Below are 18,110 nucleotides of genomic sequence, written 5' to 3' on the forward strand. Positions count from 1 at the left end.
AACTTAGGCATTTGGTCATTTTATCTACAACTTAAAAGAAATTTCTCTTCGATACTTAAAAGTCTTAATCATTTCTATTATTTTTCTTCAAGGTGACTTGATTGAAATTTAGTATCTTTGATGATTAGAGAGATTCTGTGATCAAATGTTTTATCTCAAATAAAGGTGTTTCTGTTTTTGAGATAAGGAAATAAAATTATTACAATTTTTAATGATTGAAGGTAAAGTTAGGCAAAATTTTAAGCAGAACATGCTTATTGCCATACTTTCTTGTAAATCATGAGAAAAGTATTGATAATTTTTTTCAAAACAATATAGAATTATGTTAAAACATTAATACCTCTTTTTAATGAAAGTGAAGTTGTACATAGGAGTCATAAAAGTTCCTGTAAGCTAGTTTTCCTTCAGTTTTGCTGTATTTATCACAATTAACTCTAACTAATCTTTTTCAAGTATTAAACATTATAAAATGATTTCAGTGGAGTTTAATTAAGTATTTTTTCTTCTGTTTTATTTATCAGGACTACTGTTGCTTTAGGCACATAGTAAGTATGGATTAATATCAAAATAATGTAATGAAACAGAAAGACATTTTAGCTGGCAGATATACTTATTTAGATAAATTTTAACCCTCTAGCCCAACTATTATGTTACTCATAATAAAACAGTCATCTTACTAGAACATTTTCTGGGTGTCTCCAGCCAATAAGACAAAGCCTAATTGTGGAGTAAAATTTTAGTGATTTACAGTTATTAGAGAATCAGTAAGAAAACAAAGTAGCAAAGGAAGAACTGAATTGTGATTTCTGAATCATTGTAGGATGGAATTTGGCTGCCATAAACTGTTTTTAAATGTTTGTCTCCCTGTTTAGAAAAGGATAGAACAGTAGAAGTGGAATTAACAAAATAAAAATGGACATTTTCTAGTTAGTTTTCCTGCTCACTTTAGATACATTATTTCAAAAACTTTTAAAATATTCTGTGTCCAACTAGTGGTAAAGAAGCACTCATTTCTTTCAGATAATGACAAGAATCAGATTCTATTTCTGAGCCTTTATTTATCTTCAACTTGCTTTTGTTTTTCTTTTTTCATTTTATGCCATTTCCTGGGAGAACCTTGTACCTTTACATTGTTTTGCGCGTCTTATCCTCCCCTCCATCTCTGACTTTGGTGGCATGGAAGAGGCTGGGAAAAGCTATTTGGTAAAAGTAGTGATGCTAGCAAAGAGAAGAGCAAAAAGGTGGTGAAGAAGTGAAAAGTGCTGCTCTTCTTATCAGAAAGAAGGAAAGGTGTAAAGAAGTACTTGATCTCAATGCAGAGAACATCTCAGAAACTAAACGTGGCAAGGAGAACATAGGGTGCAACCTTGATGAAGATCACTTCAAAAGTTGTTGACCACATTTTTGATGAACATGTTTTTAAATACAGTTTGAACTTTTGTAATGTATAATAAAATATTTTGTATAAACTCAGATTATATTTAAAAACCGAATATTAATTTATTCATAAGTAAATATAGCTCAAAAGTAGTTTTGATTTTAGATGTACATGTTATGGTAAATTTTGTTGATCTCTACTCTGGTGAAATACATAGTAAAGATTACAAGGAAGTTTATCTTTTTTATGATTCTGTGTTGTCTGTTTCTATATTTCTTTGAAATCTGTGTTTCTACTTCAATTTATATTTTATGCCAGGACCTGATGAACTTGTTCATGCCGCTAAATAACGGTATAATGAACCAGGTTTTTGTATGTGGGAAGAAATGGGTAGAAAAGTATGGAGATTGGCATGTTCTATATCAGAAACTGATGGCAAAGAGGATTTAGAGAAAAGAGAAGAAAAATGGTATAAAAGTTTGAAAGACTGCATGTTTACCATAAATAAGTTTTCTATTTAAAGGCTTCTGAATATTATATATGGCAGACTTGGTTATAAAAATTTACATGGAATGCTCGCAGAGTAAACTCTCAACTTAGAAAAATAAAGATGTTCAAAACATGTAAGAGGGAAAAGGAAAGTATGAACTATAAGATATAATAATAATTAAAATTCAGAGATAAGAGTAATGCAATTGCTATTTTTTTCTTACTAAAGTGATATGCTAAGTTTGTGTAATTCTGTTTATGCATCAAATAAAAGTGTTTGTTGTTTCATTCATTTGAATTAGAAACCTTTCTATTCAAGCTGAATGTATGTTTTGATTTGCCATATCGGATAAGTAACATTCTATTGTGAAAGAATCTTTAATACACAGTAAAGTTTAATTCCTAATATTGATTAGCCTTTTCACAACAACCTTAATTACAACAGGAACCAGACAAGTAAATGTAGATGTCCTGAACAAATAGTCTTGCTACTCGAAAAACTTAAGGCACTTAACTTCCAGGAAAGTATTATTCTCTTTGAATTTCCAATTTTTATTTTACTTTGCATATCCATATTCAGTGTTCCCTTCAGAAGATGCAACCTATTAAATATTTTTAATTAAAAGAATTCTTTTGAGACAGGGTCTCACTTTGTTGCCCAGGCTGTTGTGCAGGAGCACTGTCATAGCTCACTGCAGCCTTGCTCTCCTTGGCTCAAGCAATCCTCCCACCTCAGCCTCCTGAGTTGCTCAGACTACAGGCATAGGCCATCATGCCCGGCTACTTTTGAAATTTTTTTGTAGAGACGGAGTCTCCCAGTTTTGCAGGCTGGTGTCGAATTCCAGGGCTCAAGGAATCTTCCTGCCTTGGTCTCCTAAAGTGCTAGAATAAAGGTATGAGCAACCACACCAAGCCCTCTGTGTCTGACCCATTCTTCATTACCCTGTTGAATTATTGCATTTTCTGGGAAGCATTTTCTGATTAGTGAGATATCATCTATTATCTATCTCCTGTAGCACTCATATTTTTAAAAAAGCATGCACCTTACAATATTCTTTCTTGATTTATTAATTATGTTCCTGTCTTACGGGCACATAGTATCTTTCACTAAATATTTTTCCACTAATGAATGAATGGGTGGATAAATGGATGAGTAGGTATATATTTCCTGTTTCCGTCAGAACTCTAACTTCCTTAAAGGTAAAGCAGAAGGGTCATCATATGTAAGTTGCCTGTTTTATTTATGACACAAAGGTAACTTGCTTGGCACAAAATAGGGACTCATTCAATTTGTTAATTTATTTATAAAAGAAATACATTGCCAACTATGTGCTAGGAATTATACTGCCCTACTATTAATTGTATCTCATTTGGTGTAGAGGATTAGAATATTTGGGAAAACAAATGCAGAGCAATTTGCAAAGGCCTTTATCATACACATAAAGTCACATCCTTTGCATTAATTTTGGTGACATAAAGTGAAATGTTCAGAAACAGAACTGTACTTGAAAAAAATTCACATGAAAGACATGCTACATGATACGGGAACTGAAGAAATTAAAAATGACATTCTTGTTTTCCAGATGCTATTGTAGTTTCAGATACTGTGTATACTAATAAAAAATGTTTAATTTTTTTATGCATGCAACTGAAAAGGTTGATGGTATAGTTTGAGATTGGACAATGTTGCTTCCGCCATGGTGGTAAGAAGGGATGGCTTTGTAGAAGAACTGGAATTTGAGTTTCCTCTTTCTAGATATTTATTTTTGCAATTTTTTATATATAACTGCAAACTTTAAGATAAATAATATTATCATGCCGAAAGAACAACCAGTAGAAGGCACTGCATCCTAGGATTTTAATTTGTGTATTATCTAGTCAAAGGTTAAAATATTTAAAGAAAGAAACTTTAAAAAAAGAATCTACTATGTCAGGAAAGCAATCCCTATTCTGAGTCTTTCATTTTATAATGTTCCAAATGCAGAATATCTTTAACTCTGTACATGTTGTCATTTTCCAGAATAATTGTACCAAAGGACATTTCCTAAAAGTTTTTTTAAAGTTTTTAGCAGTAAGTAGGTGATACCTCGGTAATAGGTCTATTAGTAGTTGACTATGTAGTGTTTATTCGTAAACTTACCTAACTCTTATAATCTTTTACTTACATATGTTAAATAAAGATAACATTTTTAACTACAGCTATAATATTTTTCTCAAGTTTTTTGAAAACATTATCAGAACTTACCAATTCCTTTATGCTGAAATTATTTAAAAAAGGATACTGTTATTGAACTCTATTTTCTTATTTCTGACAATACTGAGACATATTCGAAGCATACTTGTCCTGTAAGATTAAATCTTAAAGATATACGTAGGTAGGGCATAATCAAAGGGTTGCTGGTTTTAGTTAGTAGCTATTCACGTAACATGTATATTGGAAGACTATTATTTTCAGAAAGGGTCGAAGTACTGGGCAAGTAGCTGTGAACAAAAATATAGTCTGCCTGTGTGGATCTCATAGTGGGAGAGATTGACCATAAACAAATAAGTGTAAAATATATCAAGTGATTACGAAGGCTATGAACAAAACGGCGTAAGGACTAAGAATGGAATGGAGTGCGGGTTTAGGACGAATGACCAAGGAAGGCCTTACTGAGGAAATAACGTTTGAGCAGAAAACTAAATGAAGAGAGGAAGAAGGCAAGTGTATATCTAGGATACGAGGCTTCCAGACTGACTAAAATACCAACTATGAAAAAAAAAGTGCTTAAATCAATATTTTTTTTTATTGCTGCTGTAACAAATCATCACAAACGTAGTGGCTTAAAAAATACAAATGTATTCTTTTACAGTTTGGGAGGTCAGAAGTCCTAAAATCAAGGTGTTGTCAGGTCCACATTTCTTCTGGAGGCTCTAGGAGAGGATCTGTTGCATTGCATTTTCTAGCTTGCAGAGGCCGCCTACATTCCTTGGTTCGTGGCCTCATCTTCCATCTTCGAAGCCAGTAGCATAGCATCATCCAGTCTCTTCCTCTGATTCTGACTTTTCTTCTCCCTCTTATAAGGGTGTTTATGATTTCTTTGGACCCTCCAACAATATTCAGAATAATCTCCCCATTTCAAATTTCAAAATACTTAATTTAATTACACATGCAAAAAGTCCCTTTTGACATGTAAGGTATTAAGACTTGGACATCTTGGTTTGGGGGAATTATTCTCTTTTTTATTTGAGGCAGAGTCTTGCTCTGTCACCAGGCTGGAGTGCAGTGGTGCGATCTCAGCTCCCTGCAACCTCTGCTTCCCAGATTCAAGCAACTCCCCGGCCTCAGCCTCCCAAGTAGCTGGAACTACAGGTGTGCGCCACCACACCTGGCTAAGTTTTTGTATTTTAGTAGAGACGGGGTTTCACCATGTTGGCCGGGCTGACCTCATGATCCACCCATCTCAGCCTCCCAAAGTGCTGGGATTACAGGCATGAGCCACTGTGCTTGGCCTGGGGGCAGGCATTATTCTTACTACTACAAATTATTTGCAACATTGACTGCATATTAAAATCACGGGGAGCTTTAAAAACTTCTGATACCCGGTCACCCTCCAGAACCAATAACATCAGAATTTCTAAGGGTAAAACCCAGGGATCAGTATTTTTAAAACCTCTCCAGGTAATTCCAGTGTGCAGGCAAAGGTTTAGAACCACTGCTTTATCTTTCTGTTGCAGTCTTACACCTTCTACCCTACCACTAAGTTTGCCATCCATGTCTGAACACATTGGAGATAGCCTACTTGCAGAGTGATTATAAGGCATATGGAGAGCCTTCAGCCAATAGCAAAAGACCCCAGTAGTTTTCTATTTACTGTCACATTTATCAAGAGTAGCTTAATTATGCAGAATGCTACAAGGGGAAGTAAAGGGAAGGAGACTCCTGTAAAAGCAAGTTGCTTTTTACAAGTGAGCGTGTTTCTTATTTTGTTCATGTAACTCAGCAATTCCAGGACTGTTACAGGCTACAGTTGGGATTTGATCCATATTCCTCAATCTCTTCTTTTTTTCAAGTAAGCTTGAACCCTAAATTTATATAATACCTTCTAAAAGTATCTCTGCATCTTTGCTTTTATTATTACTTCCTGTATGAAATTCCCTCTCTATTTATCCTAGGGCTTTTGTTTATCCTTTTTCCTTGAAAGTCAACTGGTTCAACAATTCTGTGAGGCATTTAAGGATACTCTGGTCCTCAAGAAACTCTCAGATACTTAGCTATAATGTCATTTGATCTTCGGACTGAACTGGCTTTCATTAGTATTTATTGTTTTTTTTAAAATATTCTCAACCAGCTCATAAACTTCTTTAACCAGAGGCCAAGAAATAGGTTTTTTTATTCCCATTAAATAAGTGTCTTGCACATGGTAGATGATCATCAAATAGTTGTTGATGATTTGGAAGATTTTGCTTGTGCCTTAAAATTAGATGTCATTTCTTTCAAGAAAGTTTTTTGACCACAAAGTGAGCTAAGACCAGTGTTATGTCATCATACTCCCCAAGGCAGTTTCACATTATAGTTGTCCGTCTTATGTCAGTTTCTTTGAAGTCTGAGTTTTGTTCATTGGTAAGCCTAGCGCCACAGAAGTGACAAAAATCATCTCTAAAGGATAAGAGCATATGCCAGCCTCGATGCTCACATTGTTACAAATTGCAACACAGATATGTAGTTAGTGTAAGTCATATAATGTAAGCTATATATCTCAGAGGAACAATATATGCACACTTGTGGTGCCCTTTTTTTTTTTTTTTTTTTTTTTTGAGACGGAGTTTTGCTTTTGTTGCCCAGGCTGGATGCAATGGCATGATCTCGGCTCACTGCAACCTCTGCCTCCCAGGTTCAAGTGATTCTCCTGTCTCAGCCTCCTAAGTAGCTGAGATTACAGGCATGAACCACCATGCCCGGCTAATTTTGTATTTTTAGTAGAGATGGGGTTACTCCATGTTGGTCAGGCTGATCTGGAACTCCTGACCTCATGGGATCTGCCCGCCTCAGCGTCCCAAAATGCTGGGATTATAGGCGTGAGCCACTGCAACCGGCCTGTGCTGCCCTCTTAATGAGACTTTTTTCTGCCCAAGATGAAACACTTTGATAGATGGACAAAAATTTAAGAATCTAATGTTATTGGTGATTTTGTTGTCAATATTTTTGAGAAGTACTATGGGTCATAGTAAACATGAATAATACAACCAACAGATTGATATATCTATATGTAATTTGTTGTATAGTTTACTTTTCTGACTTAGTAGCCTATTATTGAAATATAACCATGGTTGCTTTTATTATAATGATTTAACAAATCTTTAAGCAATCTTTTACCTGAATTAAAAATACTTTCAAGGCCAATGCATTAAGAACATTCTGTAACACTCTGAAAATGGAATTGAAATAAGCTTGAAATATGTGACATTCTAGGATCAGTTGCCTTCCGGCATCATGACTCTTTCACGTTCAGTGTTATAAACCTTAACCTTTTTTACTCTCTAGAATGCTATATATAGAGAATACTCAGTTAAATAGAAAGTTAATTTAGGTTCTGAAATAACCAGAAGTTTTGATAAAACTACCAATGTCTTGTCTGTCTACCTTAACAACTTGTGTCTACTTTTGGACTTTCAGTTTTCATAATTGATGTTAATAATGATATTAATAAAGTAGAAATCAACAGAAAGGTCATGGTTCTGAAGGTCATAGAATTGTACTAACTTAGGAAAGGCTAGCTGATCTTGCTTTCTGCTTTCATGACTCAGAAACTGGATCTCGTCAATAGACTAGAGTTTTTAGACATTGAGAGACTGTACATGAGGCTGAGGCAGACACCAGAATACCAATGTATTAATTCCAGTAAGAATGATAATGCCCACTCAGACCACAAATGCTAAGGTTTGTATAACAAAGGCATAATCTCCTTATAGTCAATCTACATGCAAAACTAAGAAACAATTAATAGTTTCTTCATTAGTTTAATAAATCACTTCACAAAGACCTTAAACATTTTAAGCCTGTTCTGTCCACAAACTCTACATGAGAATCAGAAGTTTGCCTGTAGAACATGGAATCATGCCTGTAGAACATGAGAATTAAATATCTCTAGTGTTCACGGGTTATTATGTTTAGTAATATATCAGTTTAGTGTGTGATATGGTATTGCCAATGAAACTAGAACTATTCTGGCTTTGTTAACTCTAGTTCCTCACATACTTCTCCATACTTAGAGTATACTTGGAATAGGCCTTGTTCATGGGATTGGAAATAGTTAAAATTACTTGAAATGTGGTATCCAAATCTAATTCTCCTTTAGACAATGCTGACATGGTAGCTGCCCCTATTTCCGCCTCTTTATCTGTTTCTTTGGCTGATCAACACCTGTACTATTAAGATTTTGTTTTGAGAACTTGCTATTACATCTGATCGGTTTACTGTTAAGTATTGCTGGCCAGGGAGCATTTATCTAATGGGAAACTTTGTATTTTTTGTTGATTTTATAGTGAAACCCTTTACTAGGCAATCTGTTTTCCTCATGTTTGAGTGTTTTTGTTTTTTGAGGGTGGGTGGGTCGCGCTGTAGTTTTAGTTTATTGAATAAATACAGGCTATTATTTATTGAGTGTGTATTCTGCGTTAAATAATACACCAGTTATTTGTCACTTGATACATAGTCCATTTTCAAAAAGCCTATGAGGTAGATATTTTTCACCTTAAAGATGAGTAAGTTGAGATAGAGAAATTAAGTCTGAGCTAGTAAGTGACAGAATCAGTATTTTCATCCTGACTTGTCTGATTCTAAAGCCCTTATTTTTTTTCTACTGTCCTAATATTTTTAATAGAATATTTCCTGTACTTGAATGCATTTTTTCTTTTGAAACTTCTAACACTAAAAATAACATTATTCAACAATGATTAGAGGCATTTGGGGGAACACATTTTAAATTTAAAAATCAGTGATCTATATGAAGGAAGTGTTGTGGTAGTTAGTAAATACTTCCCTGCCTCCCATCTCACTGGTCTAGAATAAGAATGAATGATTTTGTAAACACTCTTTGTTTGTTGAACAAAAAAATAACAGCTTTTTCAAGGTCAGATTAAGTTGTAAATACTACAAGAAAGTTTTTTAAATTAAATATTTTAACTTGACATTATTTCTATGGAAATAATTTAATGAAAGGAAAAGGAATTTTCTATTTAAAATATTTGCCACGTATTTTTAACCTCTGATAATATTCTGAATCAGACTCAAGTACAAAGAAAATGTTTAATTCTTGTTCAATTATCTAAGCTCATTTTCATGTAGACTTTAGCTCATCAAAACAAAATATCCTTCTTTGGATTTTTTTCTTTTACTTAAGTATCCTAAGGATAAATAAGGCAGAATTATTCACATCTAAATCATTTATAGAGTTGTGAAAATAGAATTGAAATATTTTAATATTCTCACCTTTTTTTTTTTTTTTTTACTACCTTGTAACTTTGTTATTATAACTAAATGCCCAAATTGGGTAATTTGGGGAGATGAGGGAAAGAAAATTCTCAAATGTTTTAAGATTAACAGTGATTGTAAAATTTATTCAATCCTTAATAAGCTTTAAACAAATATTAAACTTCTGTCAGTTGCTCTGAGGTTTGCTTATAACCAATATTTCTACATTTTACAATAATCTTACTTTCAATAAAATGCAAATTTGTTTTAATGGCAATCATTTATATATTGAGTCTATTTTTTGGTAAAAGAAATTTTAGTTATTTCTCTTCTTTTAAACTGCCAACAGTATTTGCTATTCATAGATGTTCTGTCTTCAATAAGGTCTATCAGAGTGTAAAACTAGATGGGTGTTTTTCTTGCCTCTAAAATGGAATGGTCTTTCATTATGCAGTGTTCTTAGGTGAATTCTCTTGTTTAAGAAGCCAGAATACAAGAGAGTGCTATATTAGTGTATTATTCTCACAACAAACAAGCACTGTTCTGTTGCTACCTGCTTGGCCATTGTTTCCGATTGTGTGTGCTTTGCAGTGGTATTTGGATGGTTTCCTGCTCTCTGCTAGCACAAAAAGGCATTTCTGTTACAATGGCCCCTAACCACACAATGACGGCATTAAGGATTTATGTGGAGGTTTCATTATTTTCTCCTCTTTTGTTCCTTCCAGGATGTCTTCCAAGCGACCAGCCTCTCCGTATGGGGAAGCAGATGGAGAGGTAGCCATGGTGACAAGCAGACAGAAAGTGGAAGAAGAGGAGAGTGACGGGCTCCCAGCCTTTCACCTTCCCTTGCATGTGAGTTTTCCCAACAAGCCTCACTCTGAGGAATTTCAGCCAGTTTCTCTGCTGACGCAAGAGACTTGTGGCCATAGGACTCCCACTTCTCAGCACAATACAATGGTAGGTTTCTCATGGTTTATTGTGCCCACACTCACTTTTGGACCAGTGTACTCCTCTAATAGTTTGGCCTCAGTCCTTTGCTTTATAATTAACATCTACTTAATAACCCATGCACAAGATTCACCCCTGGCATCTTAGAATTCCTTAAATTTGTTCCAATAAGCAGCATAAGATATGCTGTTTTCTGTTTCTTTTGTATTTTTCAAGACTTCCTGCATTTGAGACACTTACAATTTAATTAGAGGGGAAAAAACATACAAAATGTAAAAACAATGTTAAAGTAAGATATTTAAAATTCAGCATGGAAATTTGGTGTCATACTTTTTCTAATGAAAGTTTTTTTCTGATAGAATGACAGTGAACATAGTTTGAACATTTCCACCATGATAAATCAGTGTTTTTTTTGCTTTGCCAAGATTGGATTCTATCATATTCCCTAACAGTACTTAGAATTTCATAGAAGAATATATTTCATAGAGACTGTAGTTTTCTAATATGACTACACTAATTTCTAACTCAAGCCTATTCACACTGTTGTTTTGTTAATTCAGTAATTGTTTTTTTTTTTTTTTTTTTTTTTGCATCCTATTCTGGAATATGCAACTCTGGGTAAATCCTCTGACCCCTTATCATGGGGTCTGGATCACTGTAGAAGATCAGCAAACCAGGACTTTGTGGATGAGAGGAAAGAAGCCAGCATAGCATCTCTGGCTGCAGCTTAAACAGCACACATAAACACAAATAAGTCATTGTGGTCCTTCTTAGCAACTTAAATACGTAGAATCATAATGTTAAGAAGGTAGTGGGGCACTTACCACCATTAAAGGCATCCTCACCTTTTCAACGTGGCTGTTTGGGTGGATCACGTTTTTGTGACTGCTCCACCTTTTCTGCTTTAAGGATGTTAGTGTTGTTAATTTGAACCTGAATTACACCAACAAAAATATATTTTATCTTACATTCTCCGACCTTTAAAGACAGCTCTAATTCTGCTAAATCTTTTTTTTTTCCTCCAGGAAATTATTGCCTGTCATAAATATACTTAGAGCTGAAATATGTCCACTTGTTCATGTTTTTTAATTATTGCACGTGGAATTAAATCAAGAAGAAGAATCAGTTATCTTCTGATAGCTGTGTAATAGATCAATACTTTGATTTTCGTATTAGATCTCAATATTCCCATTCAACATTTCAGCCTCATAGGTCAAGATTTCTTTGGGCATTTGACAATGGCAAGATTTTTCCACCAGGAATAATGTTTTAGGTTGGGCGTGGTGGCTCACACCTGTAATCCCAGCACTTTGGGAGGCCAAGGTGGGTAGATCACTTGAGGTCAGGAGTTCAAGACTAGCTGGCCAACATAGTGAAACCCCATCTCTACTGAAAATACAAAGATTAGCTGGGCATGGTGACACATGCCTGTAATCCCAGCTACGTGGGAAGTTGAGGCAGGAGAATCGCTTGAACACAGGAGGCGGAGGTTGCAGTGAGCCGAGATCGCACCACTACACTCAAGCCTGGTGATAGAGCGAGACTCCATCTCAAAAATAATAATAATAATAATAATAGTAATGTTTTAGCTAACTCATATGTCAGACATATAGAAGTGATGTTTTTAGCACTTGTTGATGGTATAATAACTCATTTAACCTTCACTGTAATTCAGTGAGGTATTATTAATTCTGTTTTACTGATGAGAAAACTGAGGCAAAGAGAGGTTAAATAACTTGTTCAGATCAGCTAATTCGTGGAGGGACCAGGATTTAACCAAGTATTCTGTCTTTGGAGTCCATGCTTGCAAACATTATGCATGCTGCTTCTTCACTAGAGCACAGGCGTATTTTATATTCTGATTATCTATTTCTTTGCAAGTTAAATCTTACTGCGCATCATTCCTCCCTCTCCTTTTTACTGTGAGCTTACATAAGTTATGTACAATGATCAAACTTTTTATCTTCCTCTTACAAAGGTTGAACTAGGTAAAGGGGACCATGGGTAGTACACAGGTCAGTAGGGTAAGGAAGTCAGACATTCTATTTGGCATTATATCACTCCTTATGCCTTTTCCACTTTTAATACTTTCATCACTGTCCTCTTTCAGAAAGTATCTAATTAGGAATACTGTGATAGTACCATAAACACAAACATATACATTTAAAGAGATGAATTTACATAATTATAACTAGAAAAATACCAAAAAGATAAAGGGAAGACGATTTTAAGTATACTCAAGGATGGGTATGAGAAAAGTATATTAAACTGATACATAATGTAGTTTCATGAGGGGATGCTGTGATGTAGATAGTTAATACAAATGAAACCATTCCTATTTTTTTTTTTTTTTTGAGATGGAGTCTTGCCCTGTTGCCAGGCTGGAGTGCAGTGGCACGATCTCAGCTCACTGCAACGTCCACCTACCAGGTTTAAGCTGTTCTCCTTCCTCAGCCTCCCAAGTAGCTGGGATTACAGGCCCCCACCACCAAGCCCAGCTAATTTTTATATTTTTAATACAGACAGGGTTTCACCATGTTGGCCAGGATGGTCTTGATCCCCTGACCTCGTGATCCGCCTGCCTCGGCCTCCCAAAGTGCTGGGATTACAGGAGTGAGCCACTGCACCTGGCCAAAACCATTCCATTTTTAATGGCGAATTCAGTCTAACTAAAAAACGATGAACTGCCTACGCTGTACCACATTTTATGCTAGACACTATGGACATAGATTTGAGTAAGATACAAACTTCTTTCCTTGATGAACTTCATCTAAAGCAGAAGTTCTCTTTAATTTTTTATTTTTTTAGAGACAGGTTTATGCAGGCTGTAATGCAGTGGCGCAATTGTAGCTCACTGTAGCCTTGAACTCTAGGGCTCTAAAGCAGAGTTTCTTAACTGGGGTCTATAGATCTCCTAAAAACGAATTGAGAATTTTTCTATATGTGAGCATATCAGAGTAGTACTATGGTTTCTATTGGATTCTTAAGTAGATCTTGAACCCAAAAAGGTTAAGATCTGTTATTCTAGAAGTTAGTACAGTTTGGATACAAATGATTGTTTTAGTGACATCAGCACTTATACTTTTCTCTTATATTTTTACTTAGTTTCTGAATTTGTTTCTGCTGCATATGTTTCTTGATTCCAGCTGTTTTTTCTGTCTTGAGTAAATAGTTGGAAGAGTTACCTGTATGATCTCAAACATTCAACCTCTTTCCAAACTTACTGTCAACTTCCACAAGACTTGTTTTCCAGATAAATGACTTGGATTGTTTACGTCACTTTTGAAACTAATGTGTGCCCTGTTGCACATAGGATTTAGTCCAAAACACCTTTTCTTAGCAAAAGAGAAATCTCTATAGACTAGCATCAAACTGTGGCTTTAGTGTCTTCTGTTAACACATCCTACTGTGGACACAATGCCCTGGTAATGCCAAGCTTTTCACACATGTTCATGAACATACCAGATGGCCTTTGAATGGCACAGTTTTATTCTTTCTACTTGGAAAACTCTCTATTTTCACATGTTACCTTCCTGGCGAATTATATTTGTCCCACAAGGCTCGGTTCAAAAATTGCTTTTTGTTAGATGCTTTTACTGACCTCCCAAGGCAAAATGGTTACTGCATTATTATTTCATCCATGAGAATTATTTATATATTTTCTCATGATCTACATTATAATTTATTTATTTACATGTCTGCCTTTTTATATACTGTATTCCTTTTTGAAGGCGTAGTCATATATATGTATATTTATGTTTCTGGGATCTAACATATACTAGATATTCAACTTATGATTATTGACTAAGTAAGTTTACATGGATGAGTAAATGTGTTCTAGGCAGAGCAGTTAAGGACAGTAATTAATAGTGATTTCATTTTCTAGCAATTTTAGAACTAAAGTAGAATCTACTAATGTATAATACATCCAGAAAGCAGAAAGTCATGATATATTCAAATTATTAAACTGATTAAGATATATTTTACTCAGGTATCAAAATTATTGAGTATATTTGTAGTATTCTTCAATATAAATAATTTATCTTTTTATTCTGGCTACCAGGCCATTGTCATATTCACAAAATAGGTTCTTTTATTTCAGTAAGGAAATACATTCTCTCTTTTTTTCCATTCCATATCTTTGAAAACAGAGAATGATTCATAGTCTTTATATCATAGAGTTCAATTTAAGAAAAAAAAAGATGGCAGTTTTTCATTGTGTATTTGTGTGTGACATTCATACTCCATTCTTAAATAAAGAAGAGAGATGCTGGGAGGTATATATTTTGTATTACCTGAATAGGTTAGAGACAAAATATAACTGTTGAGTGATCCCTGTAATGCTGGCTTGAAGTTATGGAGAAATGCTTTCGGTATAAAACTTAAGTTGGAAAGAGTTCTTGAGATAGAAGTTCTGTACACTTAATTACTATTCCCATATAAAGACTTTGAGGAATTAGGATGCTTTGTTCAGTTTCAGGTTACGCAAATGTTAAGGTTTGAAACTGAGTCAGATAAAGATGTAATTCTTCCTTTCTGAAATTGTGTTTATTGCCTCACTATTTTGGAGAAATAAATGCCTAAGAGTGACTTCCAAACAGCTGTAAGTGGTACAAATACTTAAAGTTCATTTATTCTTGGAATATTTCACTCAGTGTTCAGAGTGCACTACAGATGAGCTTTCTTAAGCGCACTATATACATATACATACATTCATAAAATATTGTCAGATTTCTAATCAATGTAAGACTGAGACACAGATTGTTATAAGTCTATGAAAAAGACTGATTCTGTTGGTTCCTTCTCTGAAGCTTTCATAATCTTGCCAAGCAATTAACAGCAACATTTGATTCTCATATAATCTTCACAAAGTTGAAAGCAATGTGAAAGTATGATTCTGACATTAGTGAAAAGGCAGTCCTGAGCTTTATTCTTATTGGTAGTTAAATCTCCAATTGTCTCCTTTATTGTTTTTCTTTTTTTCTTTTTTTTTTTTTCAACTTGACTTTGGAGGCTGTTGCTTCAAAATTTCAGAGACAAGCAAGAATCACTGTAATTTTGGGGTCACTTTTAATAATAGTTTGGATACAGATAGATTTATTTGATGATGGAAAGGACTCTCCAGAATGCGTCCTCATGTCAATCAATATGAGTATTTGTGGGCACCAGAAGGGAATAGAGAGTAGAATAGAGATTTCTCTTCTCTTCGGAAGAGAAATCAAGTAGCAATATCAGAAGCAGCTGAGGTAACTCTATGGTGGCCGTTTTGGTGCCCGTTTTCTGTCTGGTTGTATGCTACTTCTGTTGGTTAGATTGTTGTTCCAGTGTCAAATGTGATGTGAAATGAAAGTCTTGATCACCTGTGGTTGTTGAATAATCAGTTGTCATTTTTTTAAATAAAAAGCACATTTTATCTTAGCCAAATTCTCTTTTGATTCCTTAAAATACTTGTGTGTGGAGTGAACAGTGTGAATTTTTTTTTTTTTTTTTTGAGATGGAATTCCATTCTTGTTGCCTAGGCTGGAGTGCAATGGCATAATCTCGGCTCGCTGCAACTTCCGACTCCCACATTCAAGCGATTATCTGGCCTAAGCCTTGCGAATAGCCAGGATTATAGGCACCTGCCACCATGCCCAACTAATTTTTGTATTTTTAGTAGAGATGGGGTTTTGCCATGTTGGCCAGGCTGGTCTCGAACTCCTGGCCTCGGGTAATCTGCTCGCCTTGCCCTCCCAATGTGCTGAGTTTACAGGTGTGAGCCACCATGCCTGGCCAATATTTTTGTTTTAAAAAATAATTTAGGTTTTAATAAATTAGGTTTTTCATTCTAGAGACAGCTGAATTTTATTATGAAATTAATACTGTGTGTGTGTATTTTTTAACATATAAAGATCTACTGGATTTGAAAATATGTTACTAGTATCTAATTTATTGTTCATACTGATGACATTTTCTTGGAATTGTTAAAGAACTCTGAATATATAATCTCTTAGTTTGATTTTGCCAAAAGAAAAACATGTTAATATGCTTAAACATTACACATACACTAATGATCATAAAGCAACATTCACCATGAGTCAGTTTTCTTCCTGAAGTCCATCAAAAGAAGAAAAAAAGTGTCTTTGAAAGTTGATCTTCTGTAGAGTTTGGAAATACACCTGAGATCCTAAGTATAACATTATAGCAAGGCTCCAACATATGCAATCCAACCTTAAACACCGAAAGAATTCATTCAATGCACATGATAGAGAGGCTTTTACTTGTTCAGGCTCACTGTCAGCTCCTGGGATGCTTTATTTACCCAAAATAATTTTAATTGCTGTATTATAGCTATGTCTTGAAATACCCCTTATATAAATTTTGCTTACAATCTAACAGTTAGTTATGTGTTTTCAATGTTTGACTAGGATGGAGTTATGCGTGTAATACTGTTCAGAAAATTTAACAAGGAAAAGAGAAAAATGCATGTGTTACTTAAAAATAAGTCACAGAATAGGGCCTTAATTATGGTATGGTAAAGATTTCTATTTTTATATGGTGCTTTTTATAAGCTTTAAAATTTCTGGTTACCTTTGTACGTCAAACTTAGCATAAGTTATTGTGATGCTATAATGCATATTGTTGTTAAACCAGTGTGGTTATTGTGCCAGTTCTAATAATGAGAATTTCATTGTTTAGGGAGAGCATTCTCCTATACTCCAGACAAAAGTGTAATTACTTTTGAACGATGTGGAATGTGCTCAGTTTAATAGCATGGAGAATAGATTCAGAAACATTCAGATAAAGTAAGCTTGGAAGCCATATGTGCAGTGTGGCAGTATAAAATTATGATAGTAGGCAGTATAATTCTACACACACATACCCGATTTCACACAGTTTATCTATAAACTGTTGTTTCTGTAAGAGATAGGCTTGCTTATCTGAACAAGGCTAATTCAATTGAAACAAGGTAAAAATGCTGACAAGCATGTATTTGTTTTTTATGGTAAATTGATGTTTATCATACAATGAAATTACATTGTTACAAACAGCATTCTGTAAATGTTGTCACAAAATACCGCATGAAGCTGTTTATCTACATATAATCCCAGGCTTGTGTTTAAGTGTAAGTGGTTCAATCATTATACTTGCATTGTTTTGGGAAATTACCCCCAGGGCTAGCGGGAATGGGGACGTGTGCAAAACAATCAGTTGGGGTCCATCAAAGCCACTGGGTAAGTTGTGCAATAGATCATTTTGTCCTGTTGCCATAAAATTCCATCCATTCAATCCAATGGTGGGAGAAGGAGTCAAATGTTAAATTGAGAAAACTTTGATTCATTCATATGATGTCCACAGTATTTGAAGTACTTCTGTTGAGAGTAAAGTTAACTGGACCTTGAGAAATTAATGAGTATTCTCTCACATGAAAAAAAAAAAGTGCTATGGGAGTTGTGAGATAGTTCAGGACACTTAATGAATGTCTACTATTATCCCCACACAGTGTAAGGCAGTGATAGGGGTTAGGGGAACAGGCAAGAGCTTCCAGTGCCGTGGTAATAGGGGGAAACGTATTAGCTTGAAAAGATTTGGTCTAATGGAATTTAATGACTTTCATTTAATAGGGAGTGCTGCAGAAAGATTCAACTCAAATATATACAATGAATACTTATCAGTGGAGGTATAGAAATGAATAAGAACTAGTCTCTTCCCTCATGTAGTTTGTGTGTGTGTATGTAGTATGAAGGTAAGAGAAGCACAAAATCACCGTAATGTAATATAAAATATTAGAACCCTGATACAGGAGCCTCACAGGTGAAAATTTCTCATTTGTGGCGATCAGAATAAATTAGCTTGAAATTG

At 34.7% G+C, this 18,110-nt stretch overlaps 1 protein-coding gene across 6 annotated transcripts in view; it reads left to right on the plus strand.

The window, feature by feature from the left end:
- The window catches only part of SOX5 (SRY-box transcription factor 5), a 753,263-nt gene that overhangs the window by 377,801 nt on the left and 357,352 nt on the right, over positions 1–18,110 (plus strand). For 4 of the 6 annotated variants that reach the window (XM_030804393.1, XM_030804392.1, XM_003265595.4 and 1 more), the window contains one exon: positions 10,046–10,277. In XM_030804393.1, the coding sequence (XP_030660253.1) occupies positions 10,047–10,277 (231 nt within the window). In that variant the 5' untranslated portion in view covers position 10,046. The remainder of the gene's footprint in view (positions 1–10,045; positions 10,278–18,110) is intronic. The other 2 variants (XM_030804395.1, XM_030804394.1) reach the window with 1 other exon arrangement.

The sequence above is a fragment of the Nomascus leucogenys genome, chromosome 23, assembly GCF_006542625.1.
Source record: "Nomascus leucogenys isolate Asia chromosome 23, Asia_NLE_v1, whole genome shotgun sequence".
Classification (NCBI taxonomy): Eukaryota; Metazoa; Chordata; class Mammalia; order Primates; family Hylobatidae; genus Nomascus; species Nomascus leucogenys.